We start from the raw sequence: 14,461 nt of genomic DNA on the forward strand, positions 1-14,461 counted from the left end.
CCAATGACTGTATATTTAAAAGTTCATGCATATTACTTGCTATTTCTGCATTACAATATGGTTTAATCATCATAAAAATATTTCTAAAGTTTTGTAACATGACAATGGTAGAGTAAAGTTGTTGAATTAAACCGAGATTAGTATAACATATGTTGTTCATAAAGTAATTAAAATTATAGAGCTCATTTGGAAATCCAAACAGCTTGAATTATTAATAACTTTCATTTAAGATCTTAGACAAAGAGTTATAATATATGTGAATGCAAAATCGTTGTATATTTGAATAATATGGGCAAAGTGTTTTCATTTCATTCCAAGTTTTTCATTTGAATTTCATGTGTTTTCATTTGCAGCAGCAAGAAATGAGAATAAGATAACAATACAATTTTTATTGTTTGTAATTGTCATATTATGCACAAAGTACGAACATATGATTTAGTTGTGTGTACCTACATAAAATTTAGAATTTAGCCTATACGTTTGAATTTCACTTCAGCAATGTTTAAAATTTCACAGTATTTCTTCACAACAAAACGCTGATAAACATAATAGGAAATACAATAGAACAAAATAGAATCTGTCACCTTTCGGATGGATTTCTAATGTTGATTCATCTCTAAATCTCTGAAATGCGTTATGAAGTACAGTAGCTGTTGGAAGTCAATATTGTTCTATGTCAGCGCATTGGCCCCTGGGTGGCACTGTACTCAAAAGGGAGGAGTTGGTTAAAACAAACTGACTGTAATGATAGTCCTTTGAGAATGACACGTATGAAAGATTTGAAAAATCCAATTCATAGCCATTAGTTGGGCTTACTTTTTCCGTAAGGGATAAGTAGCCTATAATTAGAGCTAACTCGAGAAGTCTACGTGAGATCAACTCGCGCGCCATTTAAAGGGGCAGCATCGAGAGGAGAAAAAAATAAATAAACAGACGGATCATTGTGGCTTTCCTAAAAATTTACTTTACTGAAGAATCGGATGGCACATAGTCTTTACGGTCTACTCAAGAAGAGGAGGAAAGGATGGGGAAGGGAATTTGTTCGAGACGACAGAGAAGAATATTTCAGTCTTTCCTGCTTCTCATCTTCGTCTGCGGGACGCTGTGCGCCTTCATGATCTCATATGAGATGCAAAAAGAGCTGAAAAAGACTGAGGCGACGGCTTTGAAGTACCAGCAGCATCAAGAGTCACTTTCTGCACAGCTGCAAGGTAGAAAATGAATGAAAAGATCCTACAGCGAAGACACTTTGTATTAGATGTTTGATTAGGGCTTATCTGATTGTTTTGAGATATCTGATGCATAGATTTCTATTGAAAATGTTTTGGCCTGTTTGTTAATTCCTCTTATCCAAACATAATAGTTGGTATATAATTAAGTAGAGGACACACATAAGAACAGCATCAAGATTTTCTTGTGAGCAACATTCCTTGAGAATACTTATTTGCTTTCACTTGATGGCAGTGCTTTCTGCCTCTAAGCTTTTGAATGGGGTCCTTTGACAAAATTTGGGTAACACTACACTGAGGATTTTCACCTCTCTGTGCCAGATTATTGAGTTCATAATATATAGGCAAATCTCGTGAAACCCATCAAGAAATGTCCAGATCACATTTCATTCCAAAAGAACACAGTAAAAAGTCATATTTGGCTAAAAATTAATGTAATCTACTACTGTCAGTTAAGCAAATAATCACAAAGAATCACTATAAAGTGTTTGGTATTCTTTTTCTCAATATTTTCCAGTAATATACTACTGTAATAAAAAAATGTTTAAATGAAAAACAATTTACTGGAATTCATTAAAGACAGTACACTATGTGCTGCCATCATGTTTAACTAAAATAAAATAATTAATAATTAATTAATAATTTTTCATAATACTCTAATGAGAAGATATTTGCATTAATGATTTGGGGATAAAATTTGCTTAATTATGCTGAAAATAAAACCATTATGCAAAAAAAAAATATATATATAATAATAATAATAAAATCAATATATATATATATATATATATATATATATATATATATATATATATATATATATATATATATATATATATATATATATATATATATATATATATATATAAATCTGTTTATATATGTTTTTGTAATCATTTTTTTTAAACATGTTCATCTTTTATATTTTATGTTAACACGTACTGACTGGTTTTAGAATGGATGAATACGTGACATATATGTCCAAAATGTATTTTTGTATGGGGTTGATATATTTGCTAATATAAGACATTTTTCCAGTTTTATATATGTTTTAACTTTTTATTTATGGAAATTTGTATATACATTACATTTGCATATGAGTGCTTATACTGATTTTTTTTTAAATCTTTTCAGTGGTATATGAGCATCATTCTAAGATAGAGAAATCCCTCCAGAAAGAAAGACTTGAGCATAAGAAGGCTGAAGAAGGTAATGTCCTGTTCATTTGCACAATAATTGATTTCCTGATACACACAACCCACTTAATCTGGATGAGATTTGATAATGATAATAAACATTGAATGATAATGAGTCCAGGTTGTGCTGAATGCAGTCTGCTTCACCTTTGTTTTTAAAAGCCTCTATTGATTGTCAATACATCATAGATTTGCTTGTGTTTAAGCGGGAATCACAGAAGACCCTCAACAAAGAAAAGGTAATTCAAAACATATGGTGTTTTGATTACTAATGATGTGTAAACAGGATAGAGCTGCTGTCAGCTGCTGTGGATGCATAATTACTTACAGTTTTGTTTGACCTGACAGCAAGAATCAAGCTATCGACTAAATGCTCTGCAGACACAGCATCAAATACTGAAGGTGAGATGGCATAATGGAAGTTCTTAGAAGTCCAAAAACTAGTTACAAAACTGACATTTTAATTGTGGATGATAATAAACATAATAATTCTGACATCTTTTGTAAATGACTTAATCAGTCCCAGCATGAAGACTTGAAGATGCAATATTATGAACTTCAAGAGAAGAACCAGAATCAAGGGCAGGATCATGAACATGTTCTGGATGAGCACAGGCTGGAAATAGACAACCTGCAGAGGGAGAAGGAGGTTGAAATATCGAGACTGAAAGGTAAATCTGTGTGAAACTCTTGTATGCATTCAGAGTAATCAGATTTAAGACTTTAAGCCATATAAAATGCGCCTGACCTTGTATATTTTCTAGAGTTTTTCATCACTAGATCTCCTCCTTTTAGAGAATGTGTACAACCTTCGAGAGGAGAACAGACAGCTGCGGAAAGCTCATCAGGACATCTACACACAGTTACTTGATGTGCAGGTCAGAGAAACTGCAAAGGATTGGGTGATGCATTATATGATTAGGGTTTAAAGGAAGTTTTACATAATTTGCATGAAGATTGTATTTTATTGGTGTTTAGTTTGTACTCCTAAAACCTTGACATTTACTATTCTAAACATACTGAAATTATAGTTATTCTTTTCGTCTTCACCAGGAACAGCACAGAAACCTGAAAGCTTCCAAAGCTCATCTCTCACTCACATTACAAGACCACAAAAATGCACTTGTTGCAGCCCAGGTAAAACACAGTCATGACTACTGCTTTACATTAGCCAGAATCTGGATGTGTTTGTGTTTGTATCATGCTTGAAGTATATCCCATTCTGCCATTGCCACACCTTTAACAAATACAAAAACAAATTGGCAAATAAAGAACAACTGATTGCTGGGTATCCCAATATTATTATTAACATTTAATTTACAGTGTTTGCTATCAGTGTAAGTCTCTTATGCTTACAAAGGCTGAATTTGTTAAATAAATACAGTAAAATAGTTAATTTATTAATTTATTATAAAAACAGTAATTTATTTTCAGGATTCTTTAATGAATACAAAGATTTGTTGCTAACAATGTATAAGTCTTTGCTGTCACTTTAGATCAATTGAATATATCCTTGCTGAATAGAAGTATTTGTTCTTTCTCTCAAACAATGTAACTGACTCTAAACTTTTTTAACCTACTAATCATATTCTCACCTCATTTCATTCCATCTCACCCTATAAAGACAGCTGAAAAATGTTCAAAGAGATTTTAAATGGAGTTAAGTTTGTTGGAAAGTCATGCCTAGCAATATTTACATCTTAAGCATATCTAAAGACTCATATTATGGTTGATCATTTTCTTTGCCTCAGACCACAGGTTCATGCATCATCCTGGCATCTGACCCTTTTAATACTGACATTATATCTGACTGGCTATAATGTGCCACTGTGACACATTCAAACATGTAAACTACTTATTCTTCCTGCTCTTACATTGCAGGGATAATTTCTTCAGTAGTGTCATACTATATAAACCTTTGTTCTCAAATAAGAATGGGGAAGATGTTTTATAACAATTATTTATGAAGGTTATAATATATAACATTATAAATTCAATGCGTTTTCTCCTCGGCTGTATATTTAATTGACATTTTACAGTCTCTGTGCTGAGTTAGCATCTTTCTTTCATAGAGCCGGCTCTCATACTATTTGACTTTCATCACCCGATCCATGCATCACAAAGTATCACTTGAGAAACATTTAATTCCATCCTAATTCAATGTTTGGATAAAGCTTCAGGTGGATGAGCTGAGGCGATTAAAGGAGAATCGCAATAAAGCATCCAGTGCAGGCCGAGCTGCTAAAATTGATAAATTTGCTACTGAACGCACCCAAAGCTATATGCTGGAGACAGTAGAACATCTAAATGAGGAGCTGCATAATAAGCCAATTCAGGTACAGAAGGAAATGGAACATACAACATTAAAAAACTGACTCATTTACTATTTGGTTTTTTACTTTGCCTTTATTAGTAAGGAAGCCTGTGGATTAGCCTACTGTAGACTTGAATGTGTGCTGTTCACACTCTCACATCACAAATGGATTTAGTCTTAATCCTTTTTTGAAATTATTCTCACTTTCTATTGCAGTTGAAGTGTATACACAAAGGCCATTTGGGCGAGTTTGTCAACTCCAGGATGAGATGACTCGTGTAACCTAATAATGTAAATGTGTGACTGTGGCTAATGCAAGTGTCTTATCATCAGGCCACACCACACTTTGGTCATGCGGATGTTTCTCCTTTACAGGTGGAAGGATATGAGGAAAATGAAAAAGGGTTATCCCCTCGGGGTGTGCTGGAGATTGAAAATAACAATGCGACCAAAGTGGCAATGAAGCAGCCTCAGCAAATTGATATTTTTTCTGAGGGAAATGGCAAGAAAGAGGAGAAAAGCACATCAAAGGATAGAGGAGGAGAGGATAAGGGGAAAAAGGCAGTGATGGAACATTCCTTATCAAACCCAGTAGAGTTGGGCATTAACCCTCGCAACACGCTAAGCCAAAGCCTGGAGAAACAGACACAGACAGAGCCACTTCACAGAACCAAAGTACACTTTGAGGCTTTGGATACAGTGATCGCTGGTAAGGAATGATATTTTTTGTGGCAGATATTTGCTTTTTCTGATTCTGCTCAATTTTATGAAGCTAAGGGTTCTAGCACAAAAGTACAAAGTGCTATCAAGCTAAGATTTGTAAAATAAATAAAATAATAATTCCTTCAGGGATACATTTAAATGACACATTTATGTTACTACGCTTTAAAAAAAAAGAAAATTTACTCAGAAATTGATGTTAAATTTCACAAAGTAATACAAGTAACATTTAATTAACAGGGAATGCTGTCCAATCACACTATATTATGGCTGGACAAGATGATGTAAAGGAGACTCAAAAGCATGACAAGGTGTGTCTGATAATGCAGTGTGTATGTTATTATATATATATATATATATATATATATATATATATATATATATATATATATATATATATATATATAATGTGTCAGTTTCTTTTATGATCTGCATTTGCAAACTGAGAGTCTTTGCAGTAAGAACTGCATGATCAGACATGAAAGAGACCTGAAACAGATTTAAAAAGATCAATGTTCATTTACCCTGTTCAGGAATCTGTGTAGAGAGGGAAAAAAAAACTGATTTGGACTACTTTCACACTGTGTGAATGACAAATTGCATGCATAGTCATAAATTAATTATTCAATAATATTAAGGCAGTGTGGCATAAACACTGTGGCTGTGTTTTCTCTGTATTATTTCTCAAAAAGCTAAATTATTTGACTTTGAAGAGCAAATTACAATTTGTTTAAAGTTTTATCACAGGAAATTACATCATTTGAAGTTTAAGATTTCTATTAATGACTTATTCTCTCTCCTTAAATGACTCCTTTGAGCAGGGCATAGGAGAAAAAAAACTGAACGCTGTGAATGAGGGCAACAACCAGAACGAAGATGAATTTGAAGAGGCAGAAGAAGAAACAGAGTACAAGACCAATGTGAATGAGATCAGGCCTGAAGAGGATGAGCAGCTTGTGGTGAGTTAACAAGAAGGATACAGACAAGCTCCTCTTATATTATTCATTTATATTTGTTCAAATATTATTTCATTAATTTTGCCTAGGATTTTTTTTTTACGTATCATTATTTGGCAATATTAAACACACTGCCATTCAAACGTTTGGGGTCAGTAAGATCTATTTTTTTTTATTTATATTTATTTTTGAAATAAATTAATTTTATTTAGCAAGGACACATTAAACTGACTGTAAAGCCTTATATATATATATATATATATATATATATATATATATATATATATATATATATATATATTACATATATATATATATATATATATATATATATATATATAAAAACATTTAAAAGAAATTGCTGTTGTTTTTAACTTTCTATACATCAAATAATCCTGAAAATATCACAGTTTCGAATAATGTTAATAAATGTTTCTTAAAAACTAAATCATCATAATAGAATGATTTCTAAAGGATCGTGACACTGAGTACTGGAGTAATGATGCTGAAAATTCCACTTTGCCATCACATGAATAAATTACATTTTAGAATATATTACATTATAAATTACATTATAAAATATATGAAAATAAAAACACTATTACAGTTTTTACTGTATTTTAATCAAATAAATACAGTCATAGTGAGCATAAGAGATTTCAAAAACTTTTATAGTGTATATCGTTTTTTTTTTTACTGAGGTTTTATTAGATTTAAATAACCTTTGTCATCTTAAAGTAAATTAAAAAACACTAATCGTGTAATAACTTTAGCAAGCTTTAAAATGAATATCCATTTTCATATTGCACACTATAATGTTGTAGCAGTTAAAATGTTTTGTTTTATTTTTATTTTTTTATTTTTTATTTAGACAAAATACTAATTGTAAATAAATGTAAAAACCTGTTGACAAAGCTGCTATTAGTAGTTCCCAGCAGAAGAACTAAATCCACTGGTATGGAACGATAAGCAGATTACTGAAGCACTATATCAATAGGTGGCAGGCAATCCAGAGCAGCAAGAGGACCAACCAGATGAGGAATATGAGGATGATGTAGAGGATGAGGTGAGGGAATACAGGCATTGATGGACTGGTGTGCTGAGGAAGTGATACAAAATGCTACATGAAAAATGACTTGTTCCCATCATCCCCACTGCGACATCCATTAGACTCTTGATGACTCAGTGCATGACAGACAGAAGAGAGCAGAAGAGGAAGAGAGTGAAGATGATCCCTACAGTGAGCGTAATGGAGCACAGGTCAGCCAAATGAAGAAGTCGTCCTTTCCTATCAGTCAAATAACAGTAGTGAGAAACATGTAGAAAACTTTGTACTTTAGCTGAAAATGCAGAACAGTGTATTTAGAATGTATATGCACAAAATGTTTGACAGGCTAAATAAGTGAATTTAGAGCACAGAAGATTTGAAATATCAAACAATATTTTGTTTCATGGCCATGAATGAATACACAGAAGCTGAAAATGATGCCAATCAGATGGAGAGTTTCCAAGAAAAAAACGATAAAAAGAGGATTGAAGAAGATCTTGGGGAAAGCAATCAAAAGCCTGAGATGTGAAGGGGACTGATTCTAGTGTCTGCTGAGTGGCTTTACACATCTCTTCTAGCAGAAAACTAAAGTGCAACAACTGTGATCCCTTGTTTTCCCCCCAAGAAGTGACTACTTGTGCAAGTGCCTTTTACTTCCAAGTACAAGGAGTTGTTTAGCATTTATATTTAATCAAAGCATTGTATCTTCTTGATCTTTCTAAGGCGATATGAACTGGCACCCTGCTGAATGAAAATAAGTCAACTTTTAATTTCTTATGTCAGGGAGAAATATTCCAATTAATCTTCAGTTCATTCTTTTCACTTATTAAAAGTAGTAAAGGGACTGAAATTACAACAAAGTTGAAGAAGAAAAGAAACATTTAACTTTTTGTACTTTTTTGTCTGGTATATTACTTTCTTCTGAGAACTTAATGCACATCTGGACTTTCCCTAAAAAAATATAAAAAAATATGATATAGTAAAGCTGTACATGAGCTCTTTAATTGCATTGTGTTATTATAATATGAAATGTATAGGAACCTTAAATAATTTAAAAATGTGGACATAAAATGTACTTATAAAATACATTATAATTTGAAATATTTACATAAAAACAAATGTGTTTTTTTTTAGCTTTATTAAAATTCTGATTAATGTGGTTCTTTTGTTCATGTTCACCCCCTTACATTTTTTTTCTTCTCTTAACCACGCATACTATTATTTATATATCTGTATTTGTTTTTGCAAAAGTAAATGTTGTATGTTTACTGTTTTGCAAATAAAATGATTTTAAAATATGTATACAGTATTTTATATCATATTCAATACAAAATATGAGACACCCTTAGGAAATATTACAGTATACAGAAATGTATCAATGCATAGGATGTGAATGGAAGGAATAGAACGGAGGATCAGTTTTAACCAGGCTGAGGTTTGACCACAGGGTTAAATAAAACTTTTTTTTTTTTTTTTTTTGTTAGGTAAAGGTAAATCAGATGAATGTATGGAATGTTAAATCACAGAAAATTCAGAACATATAGTGTTGCATTGCATAGGAAAGAAAAGATTAGATTAAAGCAAAAGATAAATCAGGAAGAAAATGGAACCTTGAAGGTGTTTTGGGAACAACAGGAGAAAGATGCACAGGATGCTGTTGTGGAATATCTGAAGGATACAGGGGTATATGATAGGGTTTAGATAGTATGTTATTTTTTACTTTTTTTAAAATTTCTAATAATGTAAATATTCATTGAGATATAATTCATGCTACATGCTCCAATACAGTAGGTTACGGTATGCACCTGATAAATCGTGGTTGCAATCCGCAATAAAACCTTCGCCCATGGAAGGAGCGATCTGGTTGGTCAGGAGACGGAAGTCGTCAGCTTTCTCGCAGCAAACTTCCGACTTCCGAAGAAAAAATAAATAAATAAATAAATAAAATAACATTGCTAACCATTGCTATAAGCTAAGCGTCAAGGAAACCTTTATTACTTACCCCTCAGCAGTGGGACGTGCAGGCATAGACGAGAGCAGGTATTTCTGTTGAGATTGTGATCATATTAAGTGTACAGACATCGAGATGAACAGATCTGTCTGCTAACTTTGATAGCCAGCCTGCTTCTGTCTGGGTATGAAGGAGTTAGCTAGGCTGCTAACTCTTAAAATCAATTGAGAAATCGGCAAAGCTTCAATAACGTCAGAATGAGGTCTGTTTGATTCGGCTTTTTACGGTTTAAAAACAACCAAACTAAACCGAGAGGAGCCGGTGGGGTTGTGACGTGATAATAAAGAGACTAGAAAAACATTTGCTGCATGCCCACTGTAATGGACGGTTTAGCAGGTTAAATAATTAAGCTTAGTTTCACTAGCATGGACTTTCTAGACTATATTTTTGTGACAAAAACAAGATGTCTAGATTGTCGTGTAGGTGTGGCTTTGCAGTCAACTTTGACAGAATGAAACCTTATAGCATTCCTTCAAAAATATTATTTATTTAACTGTTATCTTTTGGTATAAATCATATGCGTTAAATATATTTACATTGAGACAAAGTTGATAATATTGATTTAAATGCAATAAGAGTTATATTATCAATCGCATCTTTTTAATTGCACCTTAGAGACCTCTTAGTTGTCACAAATGTGTTTAAAACTTCTTTAACAGTCTACAAACATTTTGTTCCTTTAAATGTTGAAAATTCATCATGAAGGGATTTATTATTACTTGAAGTTTTATAAAGTTATATAGATATTTTGGTAGATATCCATTAATTCAGTGTTTTCTTTTCAAATGTAGAGTGCTTGAGAGAACTGAGTGAATTGTGTGGCTCAACTGCCCGTTTTTTCCTGTGGTGGGCCTCCATCGAGGATGACAATGGAAGAGATGAAGAATGAAGCTGAGACAAACTCAATAGTCTCTATGACATTATATGCAGTCATGTACCCCGTCTTCAATGAGGTATTTACATTTACATTTAAGCAAATATGTAGTGTTGTCACACAGAAGAATAAGTTATGTTTGTGTAACATTTAGTCATTTAGCAGACAATAAAAACATTTTCCATGAAGTTTGTTGTGCAAACTGATACATTTGGACAGCATACTGTACTGTTTTAAAGTTTAGGCTTGGTACAATTTATGCTCATCAAGGCTGAATTTTTTTTTAAGCACACTTAAAACTTAAATTATAGCAATTTCAAATAACTTTTCCATTTAAAAATATTTTAAAAAAATTTATTAATTCCTGTTTTGGCAAAGCTGAATATACAGCAGTCATTCCAGACTTGCGTGTCACATGATTCTTCAGAAATCATTCTAAATATGTTTATTTGGTGCTCAAGAAACCTTCCTCTTTTTTTTTTACCATGATGTATACAAAGTTCAAAAGAACAGCATTTATTTGAAATAGAAATCCTTTATAACATTAAACATGTCTTCATTGTCACTTTTGATCCATTTTCATTTCTTAAGAATCATGTGACACTCAAGTCTGGAATGACTGCTGTATATTCAGCTTTGCCAAAACAGGAATAAATTACGTTTTCAAATATTTTTAAATAGAAAAGTTATTTTAAATTGCTATAATTAAAGTTTTGTACATTGTACATTCTTGATAAATGTCTTTTTTTTTACATTTTGTAACTTAAAACAGTTGATGATATATCATAAAGTATGTGAATATGAAACATCTTTTTTGATTTCGTTCTGTTGACAGTTGGAGAGGATAAACCTGTCCGCGGCACAGACTTTGCGGGCAGCATTTATCAAAGTAAGGCTTCCTGAAAGTGTCCATTCATCAGCTTGCAAATGCCGATAATACAACATTTATTTTTCTGACATGTTATCTCTTTTTATCTGGCCCTTGTGATGTATTTGTTTTTGTTTTTTTAAGATTAATTTCATGCTCAACATAAAATGAAGTTTACTGACGTGAGTTTAATTCTCTTCAATCAATGCCACCCTCCAAAGGCAGAGAAGGAGAACCCAGGCCTCACTCAGGATATCATCATGAAGATTCTGGAGAAGAAGAACGTGGAGATCAACTTCACAGAGTCACTCTTGCGTATGGCTGCAGATGACGTGGAAGGTAAAAAAAAAACAACATAATTTGCTTCAGGTACAGTCCATATTTCTGGATCTATCCTGCAGTAACACTCAAATGATTAAGTTCCTTTGTTTTTCCAGTAAAGAACAGGGTGGTTCTTGTGACCATGTGCACCTGTTTTTTTATCTGAAGCTATGTTTTGTGATTCATATTTTACAGAGTACTTAATTGAAAGACGTGAGCAGGAATTCCAGGACCTAAACGAGAAAGCACGAGCCCTCAAACATATCCTGAGTAAAATCCCAGATGAGATCAATGACAGAGTGCGCTTCCTACAGACTATAAAGTGAGAATCCTGTCCCTTGTTTCACCTTGATGGCATAGTGGTTAATGATCTGCATGACACTTAACCTCCAGTCATTACAGAGGAATTGTCCCAGTAATAAGTATACTGTATGTCACTTAGGATAAAAGCATTTGCTAAATGAATACTTATGTTGTACTTACTTAAAACAAACTAGAGTAATGATCACACAATAACTGCAGTCAAAATCGTTTGGAGCCTATTGATTTTTCACCCCTCATCATAGTCTTGCTTAAGGTCTAGTTCTTTAGTTTTAATCAAGCAATCAGCCAACAATTAATCGACAAAGCAATCTCAAATAGCTGACAATACCATGGATACATAGACCTCAGGAGATGTTCAAACATGAAGGATTTGTAGGCATTTTAACGGGCCACTTTTCTATTATCTTGCCATTCTTTACTTTCCTGACTGCTGAGTCAGTGCTTCGCTCTTCATAAATGTGTTCATCTTTCCTGACCTCTCGCTGATTTCCACAGAGACATCGCCAGTGCTATAAAAGAGCTGCTGGACACAGTCAACAATGTGTTTAAAAAATATCAGTATCAGAATCGCAGGGTAAGTATTTCTTATTTCACAGATTAAAGTTCCATTGTTGCACAAGCAAGTTGGGATATTTTTTGTAAATAATATTGGGATTAAGTTAAAGCACCCCCGAAAATTGAATTTTTTTTTAAAGAAATGTACACCCTCAGCTCATCCAAGATGTAGGTGAGTGTATTTCTTCAAGGGAACAGACTTTGAGAATTGTAGAATTGCATCATTTGCTCACCAGTGGATCCTTTGCAGTGAATGGGTGCCGTCAGAATGAGAGACCAAACAGCTGTTTAATGTAATTGAGTGTTTAATGTATAATGTTAGCTGTGTAATTAAACAAATCCATCAAGATATTTTTTACTTCAAATAAGTCCTCCAATGATAACGCTTACTCCAAACTAGTAGTTTCAGTCTCCTCCGTCTCCTCTGAATCAGGCGATAAATATTCTAAGATCATGCATGGTTTACAAGTGAAAACAGTTATGTCACTGGATTTTGATATGAGAAGATGGAATGGCCTTCACTGGTGGAAATGTTACTATGGTTTATGGACTCAATGGCTTAAACTTAAAACACCTTGATGGATTTCTTACAAAAATCACTTTTTTCACTTATATTTTCACTTATATTTTACAATATTTTGATGTCTTTTATCATCTGTTTGGACTCTGTTTGACGGCACCCATTCATGGCAAATCAACTTTTTTGATCAAGAACAAACTCATCTTCACCTTGAATGGCCTGAGGGTGAGTAAATCCAGAAAAATTTCATTTTGAGGTGAACTATTCCTTGACGCTCACTTGATAGTGCCCAATGTTGATTACTACAAAATTAAATTTTCCCTCCTTTTCTTGTACTCATTGTTGTAGTAATATAACCACAAGTCATTTTAGTGTGAAGAAATTGCTTAATCTTTTATGTTTAAAGTTAATCTAATTATACAACTTTGTAGCCATGACAACCTAATGGCTAAAACCTTTAAATGACTTTACATCTTAAATAAAAGTTTTAACAGAAACGTTAAAGTCAGTGTTTATCATGTCCAGTCCTTGCGACCCCCTGCTCTGCACATTTTGTATGTATCAAATATTACCATTTTATTTATTTTTTTCCCCAGGCACTTGAACACCAAAAGAAGGAGTTTGTGAAGTACTCCAAAAGCTTCAGTGATACGCTGAAAACATACTTCAAAGATGGAAAGTAAGCAAGCAGACAGTAACGGAAGTTTTTTCAAAGTGCCCTCATGCTTCTAGCAGACATCTATTTTACATCTTCTATGAAAATGCATTTCTCAATGAAAAATGATCAGCCAATTGATGTCCTGAGCACTGACTTTCTCTTTCTCATTTGCAGGGCAATAAACGTCTTTATCAGTGCCAACAGGCTGATCCACCAAACTAACTTGATATTGCAGACCTTCAAAACTGTCGCCTAGGAGATGCAGATGCGATGTGTGTGGGAGTGTGTAGCCAGTTATGTATAATATACAAAGATTTTTTTCTTTTCAGAGTATAATTTATAAACTTTGCCTCTTTTGAAGGCACTTGAAATGAGGACTTCAAGGCATGTTCATTTACTCTTAGCTGAATAATCATGATTTTCACCCTTCCTGACAGCTTCATTAACTTTTTCTTTCACTGTTGTTCTGATCAAATGAAAGCCAAAAGACTTTGCGCCTTAAAGTGTCATTCAACATTCCATATAAAAAGTGTAAATAATGGTATTCTTTGTCACTGAGACAGAAAGTATAGAATAAATGATGTATTTAAAAGAGATTTGGTTATAAATGTTCAATAAATAGTCTCCAAATGTTTAATATCCAAATGTTTCTTGTCTCTGGAAGTTTTTAATTTATTCACTTAATATATCCACACAGATGCACTAGGGAAGTTTAAAAAAACAGGTTTTATGAGGTCTGTTCTGTAATGTATATTAAGAAGCACAGCTAATGGAAGAGAATTTCAGTCCTTGGTAGTGCAACTGAAGCAAACAATCCACTTTGGGTGGTAAGACACTGTCAAAAGATCTCTGGAATAAAGTTGTGGA

The 14,461-nt window shown here is 33.0% G+C and overlaps 2 protein-coding genes and 1 long non-coding RNA gene across 7 annotated transcripts; 2 read left to right on the forward strand and 1 right to left on the reverse strand.

The window, feature by feature from the left end:
• Window positions 1-88: 88 nt before the first annotated feature.
• LOC128031378 (Golgi integral membrane protein 4-like) lies at window positions 89-8,763 on the forward strand. Of its 5 annotated transcripts, none has more exons than XM_052619602.1 (13): window positions 89-1,211; window positions 2,364-2,438; window positions 2,615-2,664; window positions 2,774-2,827; window positions 2,946-3,096; window positions 3,221-3,303; window positions 3,479-3,562; window positions 4,600-4,761; window positions 5,115-5,448; window positions 5,700-5,770; window positions 6,281-6,418; window positions 7,413-7,481; window positions 7,586-8,763. In XM_052619602.1, the coding sequence occupies exons 1-13, from the start codon at window positions 1,025-1,027 to the stop codon at window positions 7,736-7,738; spliced, it is 1,611 nt and encodes a 536-aa protein (XP_052475562.1). In that variant the 5' UTR covers window positions 89-1,024; the 3' UTR covers window positions 7,739-8,763. The 5 variants fall into 5 exon arrangements, 4 of the variants coding, with proteins under 4 accessions (XP_052475562.1, XP_052475572.1, XP_052475592.1 ...); XM_052619621.1 differs by having other exon boundaries at window positions 1,142-1,211; window positions 2,632-2,664; XM_052619612.1 differs by lacking the exon at window positions 4,600-4,761.
• On the reverse strand, window positions 7,570-10,214 carry LOC128031415 (uncharacterized). Its single transcript, XR_008188090.1, has 4 exons — window positions 9,466-10,214; window positions 9,269-9,374; window positions 9,074-9,131; window positions 7,570-7,703 (listed from the first exon to the last, which is right to left on the reverse strand). It is a non-coding gene; the product is annotated as an uncharacterized LOC128031415 (long non-coding RNA).
• On the forward strand, window positions 9,341-14,239 carry LOC128031407 (programmed cell death protein 10-B). The gene is made up of 8 exons (XM_052619657.1): window positions 9,341-9,503; window positions 10,266-10,427; window positions 11,184-11,237; window positions 11,438-11,555; window positions 11,733-11,859; window positions 12,357-12,435; window positions 13,533-13,615; window positions 13,769-14,239. The coding sequence occupies exons 2-8, from the start codon at window positions 10,338-10,340 to the stop codon at window positions 13,848-13,850; spliced, it is 633 nt and encodes a 210-aa protein (XP_052475617.1). The 5' UTR covers window positions 9,341-9,503; window positions 10,266-10,337; the 3' UTR covers window positions 13,851-14,239.
• The last annotated feature ends 222 nt before the right edge of the window (window positions 14,240-14,461 follow it).

The sequence above is a fragment of the Carassius gibelio genome, chromosome A2 (genome assembly GCF_023724105.1).
Source record: "Carassius gibelio isolate Cgi1373 ecotype wild population from Czech Republic chromosome A2, carGib1.2-hapl.c, whole genome shotgun sequence".
Taxonomy (NCBI): Eukaryota; Metazoa; Chordata; class Actinopteri; order Cypriniformes; family Cyprinidae; genus Carassius; species Carassius gibelio.